Source organism: Lepisma saccharinum, chromosome 25 (assembly GCF_977018435.1).
Source record: "Lepisma saccharinum chromosome 25, izLepSacc3.1, whole genome shotgun sequence".
Classification (NCBI taxonomy): domain Eukaryota; kingdom Metazoa; phylum Arthropoda; class Insecta; order Zygentoma; family Lepismatidae; genus Lepisma; species Lepisma saccharinum.
In genome coordinates, this window is record NC_139253.1 from 43,544,882 (window position 1) to 43,566,275 (window position 21,394).

The 21,394-nt window shown below is 35.8% G+C and overlaps 1 protein-coding gene across 2 annotated transcripts in view; it reads right to left on the bottom strand.

Annotated features, from left to right (window-relative positions):
• Positions 1–21,394, bottom strand: part of THADA (Thyroid adenoma-associated protein homolog) — a 212,528-nt gene that overhangs the window by 58,033 nt on the left and 133,101 nt on the right. For both annotated transcript variants that reach the window (XM_083111408.1, XM_083111407.1), the window contains exons 8-12: positions 18,337–18,527; positions 13,070–13,438; positions 8,389–8,544; positions 3,400–3,774; positions 301–479 (exon numbers count right to left, since the gene is read on the bottom strand). In XM_083111408.1, the coding sequence (XP_082967534.1) occupies positions 301–479; positions 3,400–3,774; positions 8,389–8,544; positions 13,070–13,438; positions 18,337–18,527 (1,270 nt within the window). The remainder of the gene's footprint in view (positions 1–300; positions 480–3,399; positions 3,775–8,388; positions 8,545–13,069; positions 13,439–18,336; positions 18,528–21,394) is intronic.

Below are 21,394 nucleotides of genomic sequence, written 5' to 3' on the forward strand. Positions count from 1 at the left end.
CCTACGTCATAGGTTTTTAAACCATAAGATCTTGGAAAAACGTTTAATCAAGTTTTCACTGCATATCCTTAATCTTGTTTGCATTCATTGCTATCTATAATAAAAAATAATAACAACAGATATAAAGTTAAGAACATATCTGCTTGTGTTCAATATTTTAATACTAATATGCCAAGAGAGCTCATGTTTACTTATGTACATTTAAAATAAACACATCTGATGTTTTTAGAGAAACTTGACAATCATCACTGGGCATGTTGTAAAACAAAAGACAAAAACCAGTTCATAAAACGTACTTACAATTCAAATTCTATTTTGTCTGTATTCTCTTGCTTTGCAATTAATTCCCAGGTATTTTTACTAATTGAAAAATGAAGAAGAGCTTTAAGGATGTAAGCAGCAGTCACAGAATCTGCTGGACGAGGACTTTCTGCTAACAGCATGCATGTCTCAAATAGTGAAGAAACGTTATCTTCCTTCTGGAAAAAATTGATACAAACATTATATAGTTAAAAATTAATAATTAAAATGAGGTATATTATTCTGTTGTTTCAAACTGCAAATTTTTCAAATTGCATGTGATTTATTTTCAGCTTCTTTGAACTAAATAATTTAAAAACAGCTGAGGTGATACTGATGCTAATGTATCGATATTAGCCAATACCAATGATATCAGTTGGACTTTACATATCAATACTGGCTGATACTTCTCCTGAGTTTTGGTCTCTCGCAGGGTGTGCACAGATGCCGCACAACACATTTGCGGTAACAAATTATCCTGGAAGTTATGCATAATTCAATTTATTTTGCACCAAGATACATAACATAACCGGTACTTTAATATTCTAAGCATCCGTATCAGTGGGAATTGGTATGAGTATCACTATCGCCACACACCTAATTTCAAACATAAATATATATTCATGTTGAGGGTAATAAACAACGTGGTTGATAATATAAGACGTAAGCGAGTTACTACAGATATATCTACGAAACTTACTTGTAAATGTTCTATTAAGTTTCGCAGATATATCTTTATAGTGCAGGAGGCCTTAGAAAGTGCGTTTCGCGGGCTAACAGCAGATGTCGCTCGCACACTATTGCCGATACTCTCGCGTCGTCTGCTCCTCAGCCGAACAAACAGGCCGAGGTAGAAAGAGGCAGAGGTCACACACCCTTCCAGAACGGTGCAGCGAGCTAGCTGTGGCAACCGGGCTCGCTCATTCGCGGACCTGATTGGTTCTCGCAGACACACCCCCATATTGTCGTCTGCTGGAAGCCCGTGAAGCGATCTTTTTAAGGCCTCCTGCACTATAGTAACTCACTTACGTCTTATATAAATATATAGAATGTATTATTTTTTTTCCTAAACATTATGACAGTTAATAACAATTACATATAGAGCAATACGTAATACAATAAAAATGATGTCCTTCTGCACATGCTTCTAGTTTGTCCTCAAATTTTAAAATTATAATGAGCATATTTACCTTTAAAAAATGCTGGAATTAATAGAAATAAACTTTAACTAAATAAGATCCATGCAAAAAAAACTTTACCACATTTTTAAAAAATATTTCACATACATAAATAAGAAAACTGTACATGTGAAGTTGCATGTACTATTAAAAATAAATTTATAATTTTGTTGCATATATTTTAATAATTTTAGCACTTATTACATTATTTTTTTAAAATTTAGCAGCAGATTGTACAAATACATACTCATAAGAATATGAAGAAAAATTTAAGAAGAGCAACCAATAATTCCTATACATACAGAGTCAATGAAAGGAATGAGGGCCAGAAGGAGAAGGAATAGGAAATACTCACCAGACACTGGAAAAGGTTAAATTTTCAAGACTGCAGGCCACATCCTCAGATTTAGATTAAAGATGGCAGGTGAGGTGAACTGCAGGGATGTGAGGAGAAGATAGAGTGCTTGGGAATTGGAATGGGGGTGCAGATGTGGTTTGGTTCAGAAGGATACTGACTGGTCATTTCAAACCAGAGGGAGCAGTTACACTCGTGACTAATATCTACATCCTCTCCTATCTTTTCTGTACTGAGGTACTGGTGGATGATCATTACTAGGACTCGGTAGTTGATGACAAATCATCTTTTTTTTCAGAGCTTTGAAAACATTACTAAACCTGATATCAGACCATTTCCCTTCAGTTAGAAACAGAAAACATTATTTATTTATTTATTTTTGCATTTTTCGGCCTCTTTTTACTTTTAGGTAATTTTTCAGTATTTTTTGCCATTTTTTCATTTTTGAGGCTTTTTTCCCCCCTGCCTTGTTGTTTCGTGAATATTAAATGCATTTCCTATCATAACTTACGAATTTAAATTTCCTGACGTAAGTTCGCCGTTAATTGAAAATATGGTCAAAGGAAAGCACAATATTATTTTCACTGAAATGTTTGGCAATGCATTAAATAATTTATTGTGGTAAATTTATATTTCCAGCAAACTTAAAATACTTTGTGTGAAGCCTTCTTTGAGGCTCCCTTGGTGGCCTCTATTATTGTTCTAATCTGTGGTTTCAAAAATTAGTCACAATATAAAATAAAATAAAAATAGTATCTGCTGTATGCGATACTGATACACAAGTGCTAACTACTCTCTTGAAATTTATGAAAAAAATCAAGGTTTCAATTGAAGAGCGAAAATTATTTTTAGGTCAATTTTAAAGTATTTTAATGTCATTCTACAGTAATTTTTTGACATTTTTTAGGTCATCAACTTCCGAGTCCTAATCATGACACAAAAGCAGAGTAAGGAGTATTGTGACTGTTGGATTGAGACAGTGAAAGTCCAGGTTTTGGATGGATGAACAGTGGTTATCTTGAGGTTGAGGACTGGATATTTACCCAGAAAATAATCACCACAGATGTTGCAGGTTTTAGGTGCATGGGTTCTTTTGGGGTGAAAGGTAAGTTTGCCTGTGGCAGTGTGAACCTAGAGGTCATGAGAATGTCACAGGTTTTGCACCTTAGGTGGTTGTATTTGTGAGAAGAGGGTATTGGTTTTGGTGTGAAGGGGTATTTGCGACCAGGATATACCAATTTACTAATACTGACAACCGATATTTTGACATATAAAATTGAAAATGTTCCTTAAACAACATAAATGGGGTCACTAGCCTCCTTGATTAACGTATGTAACAGATGATTGTAATTGATTTTGATTTCAAAACAGGAACTACATAATTGGACATTTACTTAACAAAACCAAAGTAAATAATCTGTATCTGTATATTCATACACAATGGCAGAATTTTGCACTAAATAGGAAGTACAATGACTAATACCAGCCAAAATTAGAGTAATGATTAACCAGTTCTCAATGTTAAATCAATCAATCAAAATGCATTTTAAAAAAATTCATTCTTACCTGAAAATTTAAAATTTCCTTTGGAAATGTTTGCAAAAGTTTTAAAGCCATAAGTTTATTGTTTTCGTATGAGTCTTTTAAGCATTCGAGCAGTGTCTGGCCATTACTTTTTGTCCTCACTCCACCTGATCCTCCAATGTTATCAAAACCAACTGTCTTAGACACCAAAGTCAGAATCTCTAGAGCAGTGCAACGTCTCCCAAAGCTGGCTCCCGGAAACAGTGACTTAAACATGTAATCACAAAACCATTTCATGAACTCACTGTAACATTCTATTTGAGACTTAAGAGTTTGAAACTTGCAAGGCTCTTTCTTCTCGCACTGTTCAAGCTGGCGTTGTAGTGGCTGAAGGCTTTCTGCAAATCTTGTAATCATCTACAAAATAAAACAGGCAAAAACTCAATGATTAAACTGAGGGATGGACCAAAATGAAATGTTAGGCAATACCAATAAAGTGCCAATATAAAGTTTACAGATACCAATAACCGATATTCTACTGATCAGATATAAAACTTCAAATTCTCCTTGAAGAGTCTGGTGCTGAACCTGAATCTGGTCATTGACCTCCTTAATAAATATATGTTACAATGCAAAAGAAACTGTATATTTGGACATTTACTTTAATTATAAATCAGGGAACGGAGAGTATAAGTTAATATACAGGGTGTATCAGAAGTGCCTTACCACCCCCTTTCAGTTGCCAATAACTTTTCACCAAATGAAGTTACATCAAATCTGATTTCAGATTTGACATTCTGACAAAATTCTAGCCTATGGTCATATATATCACATGACCCACCTATCATTTTAAATAAAAAAGTTGAATTCAAGATGGCAGAACCAAGATGGCGGCCGTCCATGTGACATATTCCAAAAGGTGTCCCCCTAGGCCTATTATGTATCCCCCATATCAAATTCCATGAAAATTCAACACCGCCGATTTTACAAGGAGTGGTAAGGGACTTCTGATACACCCTGTACATAAATGCTATGTCAAAAAGACAGAATATTGCATTATCATCATCATCCTTTGCCGTTTCCTGCCTCTGGCTGGGTCGGCATAGAAGTCAAGCCTCTTTATTTTCTCCTGGTCTTCCACCACTTCTCTCTTTCCACGGTATTTCAATCTTGTCCTCTTCTCCTAACACTCTCCACTATCTGCTCTTTCCACCGACATCTTGATCTCCCCCTTGGCCTTATTCCCACTCCTTGTGCATTGTAAGCTCTTACTGGTAGACTTTCTGCATCCATCCTCTTCATGTGTCCAAACCATCTCATCTGTGCTGATCTATCCTGTCCTGAAGTTCCACCAACCCCACTGTCTGTCAGATCTCCTCATTCCTTATTCTATCCCCTCTAGTCTTCCCCAATATACTCCTTAAAAATTTCATCTCCACTGCCTGCATCTTTCTTTTGTCTCTCTCTGTCATTGTCCAAGTCTCTGCTCCATACGTAATTATTGGCACATAGTATGTGATAGATTACGTTCTTGCATTTCATAGGTACATCCCTGTTCCATATTAATCTTCGAACGTTTTGATATAGTCCAGACATTTGTCCTCTTCTGTTAACCTCCTCATCTATTCTTCCACTTTTCTCAATTATGCTTCCTAGATATTTGAAGCTCTCCACTACCCTCAATTCTTCCATGTCCATCTTTATTCTTGGTTCATTTCTGGCTGTTTCTTGTTGTTATTAACACATCACTCTTTTATGCACTGAATTTTATTCCTGCTCTTCTGATTTCCTCATTCCAACTATCAAGCTGTCTCTGTACTTCATCTTCCCTGTTCCCCATATTACTACGTCATCAGCGAATAACAGGGCCTTCATCTCTTCCTCTCCTATCTTCTTCCCCACCTCTTCGTTAATTGCATCCATTGTAATTATGAAGAGCAGTAGGGAGAGAGCACTTCCCTGTTTTAGTCCATTACTTATACTGAACCACTCCATTCTTCCCACTGGTGTCTTCACGCAGCTCTGGTTGGCCTTGTATGTGCTCTGAACTCTGCACACTATCTCTTCCTCGATTCCTTTCTCTCTTAGAGCCTTCCAAATCTTTGTTCTGTCCATGTTAAAATATTGCATTATATTATATTAAATTAAAAGATATTTATAGATACATCAGATTAATAAAATTATCCATAATTTTACCAATAAACTGATACACCGATATGCCTATATCGGCCGATATCAATCTGTCACATCCCTAGGTTGGATAATAAGGGCAAGATGGTCATTGCAGCTATAGTGATACAAATATTCTAAGAATGTACATCTTTAGTGTACTTCTAGTTATCTCCTTCTCTTGTATATTTTGGCATTTACCATGAGATGTTCATTGCAGCACACACAACCAGTGCCTAAAACTTTTCATCTAGGATTATACATCTTATGTGAAATTTGTCCAAGTCCATAATGGTAATAGATAAAAAAAAAATAATAAAAATAAAAATAAAGTGCTCCCCTGTGGTTAGCACCACACCATGAAGGTGTATAGGGGGTAACGCCCCACACTTTCTTGATCTGGTCGTGAGTGGGGGTGATGTGATCAGCATCATGTCCCTGACCACCTTTACCCCCCAGGGTTTTTCCCCAGGTACCCATGTCATTCGACGCTGGGTGGGTGCTGGGGCCATTTCCAATATTAGAAAAGCTCCCGGATTTGAACTGGCCGGGGATTGAACCTGGGACCTTTAGCATGGTCGTCAGACATGTTACAACTGAGCCACCATGGCCATAATGGTGTCAATACTTTTTTTAAAAAAAATGACACTGGAATCTACTCAATGATATGATGAGGAGTTACATGATCTAAAAAAATATTGATTTGGTAAAACATTCAAAAACTAATTAAAAAATAGAAACTTAATTTTGCTAAAGTGCTCCCCTGTGCATAGCACCACGCCATGAAGTTAAATAAAACTGTCCAATGAAGAATTGTAACACATATGATAATTGAAATATGAATGGATCTATTGAGTTGTTATTTTAAGTCCACTTTATGCACCAATAGGCTAATTGGGGCTGGACTTACAGTTTAAAGTGGGATCCGAACTACCATGTAATGTGCCTCTAATGAAACCCAGGACCCCTTGATTATAAGGCGATGAAACTAATTTCGAGGAGGATATGAGAAGCAGCAGCTAACATTAATGGAACAAAACTATTGACTCATTCAGTTAATATAAGTACTAATTTAGGTATATTGATTGGGTAAATTTTTTACAAATGAAGCATGGTGACAGACTATGAAATCAACAGCATTAACCTGTCAGTACATAGCATGAACACAGACTATGAAATCAACAGCATTAACCTTTCAGTATATTTTCTTCTTTACAAAGGCAAGACAGTGTGGTCAACTTACTTGTTCATTTGACTGAGTGAGAGAGTTTAGGCATAAGCATTACACTGGATTATTAATTTTGCCACCTTAGTAAAGTGCATATGAATTTGCAGTCCCTTGCAAAAACATATCTTGTGGCCAAAAAGACTAATTATATTGCGTTGATGCATAAGTTTGTAGCATTTGGTTTTGGTATGGCAACACTGCAGTGTTACAAGTTCGTTTACTGTTAAACGTTCATCATTTGGAGTGACATTATTGTGCTTGTGAATACACCTTGAATTTTGCAAATTTGAAGGAAGTTAGTGCTATCTGTGCACAAAAGAATATGGAGTGTGAAGTACAATAAAACAGACACTTCCGACATATTCATCTGCTTGAATTTAACTGAGGAATAAAGGCAGCAGATGCGACTGGAAACAGTTTTGCTGTGTACGGGGAGAATGCCATCAGGGAAAAGCAGGGTAAGAAAATGGTTTTCTCGTTTCAAAGATGGCAACTTTAACTTGAGTGATTCTGCATGTACAGGAAGATTGATTGATTGGTTAATTGAGTTCGTGTTTTAAGTCCACTTTATGCACAGTAATGTTAATTGGGACTGAAACTACAGTTTAAAGTGGGATCCGAACAAGTACGTGCCTCCACCGGGTATTGAACCCAGGACCCCTTGATTACAAGGCAACGAAGTTAGCATGTTCAGGAAGACCATTCAGCTATGATGAAGACTGTTTAAACACTTTAATCCATGATGATCCACGCCAGTCAACCCAACAATTGGTAAATGTGTACGTACATGAATGTTACCATCACTGATTACTTTTATTGCCAACAACTCAGATGCCTTGCGCGTGCATTTTCAACCAAAACTACCAGGAAGGCTGCATCGAGTGTTACTGCAACATGACAATGCACGCTCACACTCTGCTAACATGACCAAAGACGCTATCCAGGAGCTTAGTTGGGAGGTTATTTCACATCCCCCTTACTTACCTGATCTTGCACATTCGGACTTCTACCTTTTCTGCTCTCTATTCAACAATCTTCAAGGATAACAAAAGTGCTCCTGAAACTTAGCTTAACAACGTCTTTAACTACAAATTCAGATGATTTCTTCAGGCTTGGAATCGAAAAACTGCCCAAGCTTTAGTAGACAGTCACAGACAATTATGGAGAATATATTACTAATAAGTTTCTGTCTTCTGTTCATCTCAGATAAGTATCAAATATAATAAAATAAAAAACTTTTGCTACAGTGATTAAAAAACGCTACGAACTTATGCATCAACCCAATAGTAAAATTGTCCCCGATGGCACAGTGGTACCATCATCGCCTTGTAATCAAGGGATCCTGGGTTCAATACCTGGTGGAGACACATAGTGATTCGGATCCCACTTTAAACTGTAGGTCCAATCCTGATTAGCCTTACTGTGCATAAAGTGGACTTAAAACACTAAATTAATCAATCAAATCAATAGTAAAATTGTACCAAATGCAACACAAAATAAATAACTTACTAATCTATGTAACATTCTAAAAAATTTGCTTACAAACTTATATCAATAATCAAGCTTTATGTGAATAACTCGTGCGGCTAGTCAACACATACATTGAAATCAATTCATGTATATTTAATCCTTACCTTCTTGGTAAGTGCCACTGTTTGCTGCCTTACTGAGGGACTTTGACAATTCATATTGTACTTCAAATAATTCTTTATGAACATGAAATCCTCTGCTGTAAATGCTTCAGTAGTTCTTCGACTTTCAATAATCAGGCTTAAAGCTGATATTCTGAGCTGAAAGGTAAAACACACAAGGCTTAATAAATGTAATAATAAAATCATGAAATACACTAAAAATACTCTCAAAATGGGGGCAATCATGCATGCATGGAATAATGCTAAACAAAGAAGGGGGGATTTATATTTCCACCTGCGTGTTTCTGTGTAACAAGATTAGAATTGTTTCATAGTACTGTAAAGATTTTGACATTTGAATCTGAAAGTTAATATATTTAAAAAATACACTGGGTAATATCCATTATTTTGCAGTTTGGCAATGCTGGGGATAACTTAGTTGTGTGAAAACCATTTTTGGAATGTAATGTAATTCCAAAAATGAAGTCTTTATTTGGTCTTCTTTTAATGTATCTACTCATCTTGAAGAGTTCTATTTGTAGTCAGGTTGATGTATCTTAATCTCTTCTCCTCCACAGTAAAGGGGAGTCATGTATCTACAAATTTACTAATTTTTTGGGATGATACATTGATCTGACTTCAAACAGAGCTCTTCAAAGTTAGTAGATATGTTTAAAAAATGCAAACAGAACTATTTTTTTCGAATCACATTCCTCTGGTCTCGCACAATGAGTTATGGGGTATATTAGTTAGTGGTGACGTCACAGCAGACAACAAACCAGGATTTGAGTAACAATGAGTAAATGTGTTTTTCTCCTATCCAAATCAATGGAATTTTCCATCGGAAGGGGTAGCTTTAATCATTGTGACAGCAGTTATGAAACAAAATTATAATGTGTATCATACATCAATGTAAAGATGAGATTTTGGAGAATACGTCTATATATCACACATACCTTACAGAGAATAAGGTAAATAATAACAGGAGTAAGAAAATCATGCATTTTTATACAAAAGTTGGACATTCCAGTTTTGAGCACAGCCGAAGCCAGCCCGAAGCTCACCCGATCTCAAGTTGGTCACACTGGCACTATGGATGATGGGAAACCAGCAGCCTCAGGCGATTGGTCGGATTCCGTTTGGAGCATTCACTTTACTCGATTTCCTACTCCATTTATTCTTTACATACTCATCTGTAAGGTATATGTTATCGTATATAGACGTATTCTCCGAAATCTCATCTTTACATTGATGTAAGATGCACATCACAATTTTGTTTCATAACTGCTGTCACGATTCTTAAAGTTACCCTTTGCAATGGGAAACTCAATGGATTTGGATAGGAAAAAAATATGTTTTTATTTTTACTTACGTGAAATTTAGAAGATTTCACACTTCCGCATTGCACAATTTAATGGTGAATGAAGATAGTGGATCTTCGAAATTAATAGGATTGAACCATTAAATTGTGCAACACGGAAGTGTGAAATCTTCTAAATTTCACGTAAGTAATTTTAAACCGCGTTTACTGCAACCATCATGAATGTTTTTATTTGTTTAGACTCAAATCCAGCTTGTCATCTGCTGTGACATCACACTAATATGGTCCATTGTTCATGAACATGCGGTAGTGACGATTGGGTCCCAAAACTGGGGGGATGGGGGGGCAAGGTGCTAAAACTGGGGGAAGGGAGCAAGGACAGTTTGCTTTCCCTTGGTAGATAAGGTTTAGCATAGTGTGGGGGCAAAAGTAGCAAAAAGTGGTGGGGCAACTGCCCCTGCTCACTCCCCCAAATCGCCACCACTGTGAACATGTGATTCAAGTGTGACTTTTGTGCAAGTTATATATTGTGAGTAAACTTGTTAAAGACTATTTCCAATTAAAAGTTGTTGTTTTCCAATATTTGTTATATTTAATATGGTAATAATTACAGAATTCTGAAACTGTATTACAAAAATGGGGCAAACCTGAGAATGGAGCAATAGTTAATAACAACATTTGAGTTGCATTCAAAGAGTATTGAATACTTCAATTTACTTCATCAGTACAGAACAGTAGGTTATCAGTCTAGTTTCAAGTCCATGTTTTGTTGATTGATTTGGTTTATTTCATTTATCTTTTCTTTCACTTTTGGCTAATCGCTAAAATCAGGATGAATGATGATAGGATGAAATTGATGAAGGGGCACTTACAAAGAAAAACCCATGCCCACTCTGGGATTCAACTATGAGCCACTGGTGTTATAGCGTGTTGCACTGACCACTCAACCACAGAGATTGGCTCCATTTTTTGTGAACATACAGTTGAAGGTGGTGCTGTGTTTCAGGAATTCTGAGAGAAAAAAAATTAAAACTACATAATATCTAGAAGTATTCAGGTGTTGCATTATAATTTCAGAAAGAAAAGAAAAAAACTGTCTACAGCCATCTGTCATTATTTTCCATGGTATTTGAGGTACTTTTGTGTGTTTTACAGGACCTAGGGACTTTGTTAGAATTATACTACAAGGTTCATTCAATATATATACGGAAATATGTTGTAACAAATATTTATTACAAGCAACAAAACAACTACAGTACTATGTTTCAACATAGTCCCCCCTAGTTCAATGCACATACGCCAGTGCTTGATATGGGCACCGATTCCACAGGAAAATAACTATTTTGGACTTGTGCGTAACCACTCATGCACCGCTGATTGGCCTTCGTCGTCACACTAGAACCTTGATCACTTAGCCCATTTTTCAGTGGGCCAAAGGTGTGGAAATCGGAAGGTACAAGATCAGGTGAATAAGGAGGGTGGGGTAAGCACTCAAACTTTAGGTCTTCGATGTTAGACACTGTGACACTGGCAGTGTGTGGTCTCGCATTGTCATGGAGCAAAAACACACTAGTGGACACCAGACCACGTTGTCTTTGCAGAAGGGCTGGTTTCAGTTTTTCGCACAAAAGGTTGGAGTAGATGGTACTGTTTACATTACTGGCCTCATGTCATGTAATGTTCAAGAATTGGCTCCTTGTGGTCCCAAAACAAAGTTAACATGACCTTTCCGGCACTCGGTCTGGGAGATGAAGGATGTCGCCATTCCATTGTTGTCTTCTTACGTTCTGGTTCATAGAAATTAACCCAACTTTCATCTCCAGTGACAATACGATGAAGAAATGCCTCACCGTCAGCTTCATACTGGCACAAAAGCTCCCTGCACACATCAACACATTTTTTTCTTCATTTCCGGTGTCAAACTATTTTGAACCCACCTCGCGCACACTTTCCTGAACTTCAGTATGTCATGACTGATATGGTGGGCTGATCCTACACATATTTCCAACTGGGAAGCAATTTTACTGACAGTAATACGCTGGTCCTCCCGTATCAAGTCCTCCACTTGAGCAATGTTGCTTTCCGTGACTGCAGTGACAGAGCGACCTGGACGTGGGAAATCTTCAACACGGGTTGTTTAAACTTCTCAGTCCACTCGTACTCTTGTGATTGACTCATACAGTTATCACCATACTGAACTGTCATGCGGCGATGAATTTCTATCGGTTTAACGCCTTCACTCAACAAAGTTTCACGACACTTCGCTGCTCCAGCTTGGAGCACTTCTGTAAAGTACCGCCATCTTGTGAGCACTTCTGTAAAGTACCGCCATCTTGTGTAACTGTTTCCCAGCATCCCCTGTGCGAGGCAGGCGTGCCAGCCCCAGCTATGAATAGTTTATACATGCCTTCACAAAATAACAAACATATAACAATCACGGTCGTATTTTAGATTTCTTTATACTACAATTCCGGTTACTTATTGAATGCACCTTGTATATATTATGTGAGTCCAGATGCCAGAGCCTCACTAGTCTGAAAAATGCAGTCCCGGATGTACTATGTGAAAGGGAGGTTGACTTTTGGGTGTGTACAGTTTTGTAATGTGATTAGAGTTGCTCGCTAGATGGCAGTGAGGTCCTGCCTCATGAAGTACGCATCGTATGCATGATGTAATAGGACTGAACTCGGTGTCTTCGTGTGTGTGAGAGCAGGCTAAAAGTGGTGGTACTTCATCGCCGTACAAATTGTTGTGTTTTTTTGTGTAATATCCATCATTATAATACAGTTTTGTAAAGGAAAGTGTGCGAGATTTCATTCTTTCCCCCAACATGGGATCAACACACTCCTGGATTTGGGAAAGCTACGCCAAGTGTTTGAACGGTGCTGCTTCAGGGTGACTTCGGAGGGGGTCACCTCTTGTGCCTCAATGGGTTACTTGTACCACAAGCTTTAGTTTTTGTTTTCCCTTCACTTAAATGCTGTAACTATTACTCTCCCCACACAAGAAATGAGAAACACAAAAAGTTATTATGTATCAATGTGGAACATAGATCTGTAGCACCAGATTCTGTGAATATTTCATGGTTGGCTCATGTAATACTATTTTGAAATAAAATTTTCTTCTGAAAGTAGTCTCAAAATGAATGTGAAAATTTAAATGCTATGAAGGATTATGAATTTGGGATTAAAGATATTTCCAAACTTTATATACCACACTGTGATGGTAGTGATTAAAAAAAAAGGTTGATGAAACAAAAATAATAACAACAATAAGCTGAAGACTGAAAATATATTTTTTTTAAAAATTGAAATGGCAATGCAGAAGTAACAATTTTTTCCAGGTGTAAATACTACAACTTACCTCATCACTTTTATGAAACAAAGCTTCCATCATCAAACCATGCTTGACAATACCTTTCCACATATTTTTGCCACAGAATTCTGCATTCGTCACTTCCTCAATGTCATTTCCATATTTTCTTCTAGTTCTCCAGCACACAAATAAAATCTTAAGTTGATCTTCTGTTGGTGTTTTCTGCGTAGATGCTGAAATATAGTCACATATTTCTGGATGTTGTTTCACTGCCTTTGTCAATATGTTTTCCAAAAGCATACTTGATGAAGTTTGTGGAAAGGCCGCCAGAAGGGGATCTATCCAAACTGTTGCCCATATTTTCCTGTCCACTTCTTGCAGATGCCTCAGCATTAGTGAAAGAAAAGCATCTGCTGACTAGAAAAATTAAAGAGTAAGTACATAAACTCCATTCTGTGACTGCAGCATTTCTTAATGCAATAATAATATTAAATAATAATTAACAATGTGCATCAAGTTCGAGTTAAATCTAACAGAGCAATCACTAATGAGAAAAATAAATCTTCGTAATGTTTAACTACAATTAAGGCATGGTGATATGTCCAAAGAGAAGTTTGCCTCAGACATAAAAATACTGGCTACACATAAACAATGAAAAAGTGTAGATTTGAAAAGAAAAAAGTTTTCTTTACAATTATTACAGGCACATATTTTTGGCAAATAAAAAAGCAAAATTTCAGTACAAAAACAGTCAATTTTAGGTTCAAAAGCATAAATAAAATAAAATTTTGATTTTATAGTGGAGAAAAATCGTATCAAAAGCGGTATATAAAATTACATTTTGGTTTTAAAATTGTGAATGAAGGTGTAATCCTACATTTGATATAAAACCTGAAATTATTACAAAAATAAATATATCTCTTCCAACAGCCCATTTGTGTAGTTACCAGAGTATTAAGTTTATTCTTGTATAAAGGGTTCCAGTTTTGCTTCTCAAATATTTACAGCAGAATTAATCAATTTTCCGTGAATTGCATAACTCACAGGATATTTGATAACTTCAGAAAGTGTTGTGTCAGTAAAAAAAACTCTAAATTTCATCTTTAAGAGTTTCTTTCGCATCATTTGACAAAACAGGGTAGGGAAAATGTACCTCACACATTTCAGAAACATGAAAAATTAACATTATCATGTGCTTTTCACATTTTGTGTTTTCATCAAAAACAAAATATGCATGCCTCTAACAATTATCTTCTATATTTTATTATATTATATTATTATTAGTGCTGAGCCGATACCAATGCCGATGTATTGGCATCAGCCAATACCAGTGTTATTGGTAAAGTATCTGCTGAAATTTATTTGCCAATACTAACCAATACTTCTCTGGAATTTATATCATTTGCGAGGTCCACAAAAATGTCACATGACACATTCATGGAGTCTAATTATCTTGAAAGTTGTGCAAAATATAAAGTTTCCATTGATTTTGTATGTACGAGGTGATATCAAAAAGTAATTGAGTAAATTTTTTACAGCCAAACGGAAATGTATTCAAAAAACTGAAATATACATTTTCAAGGTTGAACATTACTCTACTATTCGCATAACATCCATCACATTTATTCATTTGTCCCACCATGACACCAGTTTTTCGATGCCCATGCGGTAGAAATCGTTCGGCTGGATGCGTAGCCAATGATGCACGGCTGTCACAACTTCAGTGTCACAGCTGAAGTGTTTGCCGGCAAGGTGTTACTTCAGGTGAAAGTGTGATGGGGCCAGGTCTGGACTGTATGCTGGATGCTTGAGAATTTCCCAATGCCAGGAATTTACTTTTTGTGTCACTGATGCAGCCACATGGGGACGGGCATTGTCATGGAGCATGATGACCTCCTCCAGAGATTTTGTTGAACGTTTACAGTGCAGAGCAGCTCGTAGACGATCCAGTGTGGCACAATATGCAGCAGCATTTACAGTTGCTCCTTTTATCCCCAAAATCAGCACGAATGACACCCTGGCTGTAACAGAAAACAGTAAGCAAAACCTTTCCTGCAGACGGGTTTGTCCTGAATTTTTTGGATGGGGGCAAGTTTGTTTGTTTCCATACCATACTCTGTCGCTTTCGTTCAGGGGTGTAATGAAAAACCCATGATTCGTCATCGGTAACAATGTAGTGACTACATTTCAGTTTGGCTGTAAAAAAATTACTCAATTACTTTTTGATATCCCCTCGTATATTATGTGAAAAATGTATGTTGTGATTACATAACAAGTATTTTTATAGTTTTTCTTGTATGTACGCATTGCTTGCATGATAGAATTATTTTCCTGTAGTTTACGGTTATTACAAGCATAAGAAAACAGTTTTTTCTTTGTGACGTTTCAGGAGAACACACGCTCCTTTCATCAGACATTTATTTTCATTTTGACTAAAGATACAGTTATAACAATGGTTAGTAATTTTTAAACAAAAACAAGTCAGAAAGGAGACTTGATAGGAAATTCTACCAGCTAATTCAAGAAGAACAAGTTATATACAACAACAATGAAAGAAGGGAAGCAGTTAATGTCACTGGTAAAATAGAAACTAAGAACATTGACAACAGATTATTTATAAATCTTACGGATATTGAGGTACCTGATGAGTATATAGAAATTTTTCAATTCGGAATGAAATTTTCAGTTGGTAGTGCTTATATACACAAGGAAGATTTCGTGATTTCAATAGAGAAAGCACTGAATTTCTTAGATGATGAGGAGGAAAAAAGAAAATTACGAAGTCTCACACATGATGCTCTTGATGAACGTTTAAGTTTTGAATACAACAGAAGAACTAACAGAGGTCCAAAATACACAGAACGGGAGAAAGAGCATATAAGGTTGGGAAAAAAAAGTTCATGGTTTCAAGATCTGGTTGAAAGAAAACGACATTTTCTTAATAAAATCGGACAAGGAAAATAAACCTGTCCTTATCCGAATTAAGGACTATAAAGAAAAAATGGAAGAATGTTTCAAATTAAACAATTTCACAGAAACCTCTCGAAACCCTATAACTAAAATAATAAATGAGGTAAAGAAAGTAATTGAAAGCAGTATCACGATACCAAGAGAAATGAAGAAAAAACTCATTGTCAAAAATTCAACCCTGCCGATTGCCTTTGGACTACCAAAAACTCACAAACCGGGAACTCCAATACGACCCATCATTGCAACTTTCACACATCCTGCATACAAACTATCCAAATATTTAGTTGAAAGACTTGCTATAATTAAACAACAAACACCATTCAGTGTTAAAAATGCATATGAAGTCAAGCAGAAACTAAAAAATATTGTTTGGAATAGTGAGTATCGTATTGCAAGTTTTGATGTTGAAAATTTATATCCTAGTGTCCCAATAGAAGGTGCAACAGATGCATTACACAGATGGCTTATTGAGATGAAGGTTAACCCAGTAGAATCATGGGAAATGGTTCGATGGTTTACTGTATGTGCAAATTACAATTACTTTATATTTGATGGCAAAATCTATCAGCAAAATAATGGTCTATCAATGGGAAACCCAGTATCCGGAATCATCTCCAGCATTTTCCTTCATTACATAGAATCTCCAATTGTTAATGCGATAGGTGCGGATATCAAACTCTACATCAGATATGTAGATGATGTGCTAATTATTGCTAAAAATGAGAACACCATCATGGAAGTATTTAAATCGTTAAATGAATCACATCGTCGCATAAAATTCACTTGCGAACCCATGAATAACAATGTAATTTCTTTCCTTGATCTGCAAATTAAGACAGCTGACTCAACAATTCAAACATCAGTCCATAGAAAAAAATTAGCGGGGGAAAAATACATCCATGCCAAATCAGAACATTCGCGTATAACAATGGATAACATATTTTTAAATTTTTTCCTGAGAGCACAAAGACTATGTTCTAATAATGAGGATATCAAAAATGAAGAAGAAAGGCTCTTTAATATAGCAAAAGAAAATGGCTTTCACACTAACAGAATAAACCAAATCAAAAAACAAGTTGCAAGAAAACTAAAGGAAAAGAGAAATACAGACAAAGATGAAAAATCTGTTGAAAAGAAATTTGTGTGCATTCCATTCCACAAGGGATTCTCACATAAAATTGCAAAAATTTTTAAAAGTTTTAATTTCAAAATTGTTTTTAAAGCACCAACAAGTTTGGAATGTACATTTAATGAATTCAAAATGAGAAACTCGCTACCAGATGTGGAAACCACAGGAATATATAATATAAGTTGTTCATGTTCAAAAGATTATGTAGGACAAACAGCAAGGAAAATGGCAATAAGATGGCACGAACATGATTTGGATATTATAAATCTAAACCCAAGAACAGGTTTGTCAACTCATATCATCGAAGAGAAGCATTTGATTAAAAAGAGAAGGGTTTTAAAAAGATTAACGGGAAACACAGAGTTGAATGTCTGGGAAGCCTCGTTCATTGCAGAAGAACACTGGAATAAATTAAATAATGAAAATGGTAACATAGATCCAGTGTGGAATTTTCTTTTTCACAAATGGAGTAAGCCACCATCTTTAAAATTTAATGTAACAGAAAACATCAAGAGACTTTGTGAAAACAATGATGAATTTGAATTACCTGATGATATTTGGGATTCATAATTTAAAAAATTCTAAAATAAAAATAAAATAGACTGCTTTTTTCACAGTTAAGTTGCTATATTACAACAATGTAACATTGACAACATCCATTATATAACAGATTCTTTTTGTTTAAAAATTACTAACCATTGTTATAACTGTATCTTTAGTCAAAATGAAAATAAATGTCTGATGAAAGGAGCGTGTGTTCTCCTGAAACGTCACAAAGAAAAAACTGTTTTCTTATGCTTGTAATAACCGTAAACTACAGGAAAATAAGTATTTTTATATTCTGGCATAATTTTTTAATATTTTAGAGCTTAAGTCTGGTAAATTGATGTTTGGGATTGGAGTGGAATACTCACGCAATAATATTAATTAATATTTTGAACAGCTTTTAATTGTTACAATTTTCAAGCATCGATATCGGTAAGCATATTGATATGAATATTGGTTCACAGAAGTATCAGCTCAGCCTAATTATTATGGTTTATTTTTGTCGTATTTTAAGGCCTGTATACTACTTCAATCTGACCTGAGGCTTTCTGGATGGTAAGCTGATACATGTATTGAATGAGCAAAACTAAGGTTATCAGAAGTTGAAAAGAACAAACTTTACATTAGTGTTAAGTATAGCTTAAGGCAATAATGCCAATAATTAACTTACATGAGTTCCCACAGCAGAATTTTCAACAGCTTGCAGTAATGAAACTGGTAGGTTGGGGATTAAGTTTAAGATCCTTTCTGCTCCAATCTGAATCCCAAGACTTGAAAATACAGCATATTTTGATCTTCTATGGGGTGACATATGTTGAGCAGTCTCCATTATTGTCTTCAGGAAGTTTATGCTGCTATTCCCTGTAAAATTACATGAAACTAGTTTGAAGATTGAAAATGAATGGATGAAAAGAAATACTCCTACATTAAAAACATCAATATTTTCAACAATTCTGATAAATACTAAACAAATAACATAAGGTGTTGCGGATATTAAGGGCAAACTCACAAAATACAGTCTGCAGTTTTCCAAATGTCTGTCCTATTCTAGAGCTTGTGCACTGCCCTATTCTAAAGCAAAGTTTAGAGTATTAGAGACTAGGCAGACTCCTGTCAGACATTGTGTTAGTTCCTAGTCTTCAATGTATATGATCCAACAATGAAAGAAAAATCTAAGTTTGTTGAGTTTGTGCCTAATATCCCAACACCTCATATATTATATGTACAGAGTAGAATTTGAGGAGGTATAATGGTTTCAAACCCCTTTCACACCCCCCCCCCCCCCCGCACCCCATTATTAATTTTTGGTACTGGAAAGGAAGAACTATATCTACAATGTATATAATATCCCAATGCTTGAAATTTTTTTGATGGAAATTTGTCAAATACCACACTGGGTAAATATATCCCCTGCACATTTCACTCTACCATGGTGCTGGGACGTGTGGAGGAAGAGCTTCACATGATCTGGCTGCCTTCAGCCCCCTCCCTACAGGGTTACTCTCCCCCATTGGTACCCAACGATCATATCATGATCAAAGGAAATAAATGAATCAGGAAACTACTTGTTCATTTGTTTGTATCTGATTATGCAACATTAAATATTATGAAAGAACAAACATAGACAATACCTAGGGGCATGCATATTTCGTTTTTGACGAAAAAAATAAATTTGAAAAAACACATTGTAGTGTTAATTTTTCATGTTTTTGAAAGGTGTGAGATGCATTTTGTGGCCATGTTTTGTCACGAAATAATGCGAAATGAACTGCAAAATGCGAAATTAACAAACACGAAATTTAGGATTTATTCACCGACGCGACACCTTCTGAGGTCTGAATTATCCTAAGAGTTATGCAATTCCCGGAAAATTGATTAATTCTGCTGTTAATATTGAAGAAGCAAAAATGGACTCCTTTACACAGAAATAAACTTAATACTCTGATAACTACATAAATGTGCTATTAGAAGAGAAATGTTAATTCTGTGGAATAAGTGTAGTTTTTAAATCAAATTTAGGATTATATTCACAATTTTAAAATCAAAATGTCTTTTTGTATACCACTTTTCATCCAATTTTTCACCGCTATAACACCGATATTTTATTTTATTTATCGCTTTTGAACCCGAAATTGACTCAGTTCTTGTACCGAAATTTTGCATTTTTATTTACCAAAAATATGTGCCTCTAACAATACCCATGTATTTGCCAGAACATGAAACCACACATCAATCATGAGTCAACAATCACTCAATTCATTCATCAACTGAGGCAGAACATCCATTCGTAGGTGTCTTGTCACTGTTACTTGTGAAAACTAGGGTTGGGCATATACAGGGTGTCCAGGCTAGAGGTAAACAAAAATGCGAAAATTACTCCTTATAATGAAACTCAGCCGATAGACCATCCAGCCCAGATTTCAGTAGTCCACTTATATGAACAATTGCGATATTGCACAGAAACTGCCTGGCCACCGAGATCCCCAGATTTAACACTAATAGACTTTTTGCATGGGGCTTCATTAAAAATGTTTTGTACAAGAGGAAAGTTCACAATTTGGGCGATACGAGACAGCATATCCTTGCACTAATGGTGGTCAACACTTTGCACGAACTTCAGTATCCTTTGGATATCTGTCAAGCTACAAACGATGTCCACATTGAGGTGTACCAGCGAACATAAAAACTTTGAGTTACTTTGTACAAAACCAGGACAATGAAGTCAGTAGCGTACGCAGGATTTTATCAAGGGGGGGGGGGTATTTCTAAAGCTTTCTCCAAATTTACATTACCATTGTTCTTTATACTTTAATTAAATAATAATACTCGTAATTAATTAATAATACTTATAATTAATTAATTGGCTAAATTACTAATAATAATCCTACTAATACCACTACTACTATTAAGTAGTAGAGATCTACATAAATATAGTATTTATGAAAGCAATAGGATGAAATTACTTTCTAGTCATTCGATATTTATGAAATTCTGGGAGCATTTCTTTGTATCTTTGTTACGAAATAATTGTGTGGTCAACGAGGTGAGACATTTTAAGTGTGAAGAAAATCCATAAAAACAAGAAAATATATTAAAATAAATTGAAATAATCAAGGTATGGAACTCATCCAAGGAGCTGCGATGGTCTGGTCGGTAGAGCATCTGACAACCACGCGGGAGATCCGGGTTCGATTCCTAGAATACGTTGGAATTTTCCCACTTCTTCCCCGCATAAATGTTCCCGATCATTCACATCTGGATTGTCTCGCTGTTCTTACCAACAAAACATTTTGCAATATTAAGCATATTGTCGTTTGAATAATTGTCTAGTCAACAAGGTGAGACATTTTAAAGAGAGACATTGAAACGTGCTGCGGTAAACAATGGGAAGGCGGACTGGTGACTTTATTCTTCTCCGCCTAGGAATTGTCTATACATTAGCCGCCTACAACGAACCAAGAACTTTCTTTAGTTAATTCTCACTGTTCACACAAAAAAAATACATGTTCATTGAACACTGGCGTACGTACAGGGATGGCTGATGGGGTTACAACCGGTACCGAAATTTTGAGAAAATCAAAATTTTCAAATAAAAATCCGTTAAGAACTTTAAAAAATCAAAATGTGTAAATGCGAAACCTAATTTAAAGTGAGTCCCGATTACTAATTTTTATCTTTGAATACAATTTTAATAGATTGAAAAGCTCAAAAAATACGAAATATTTTAT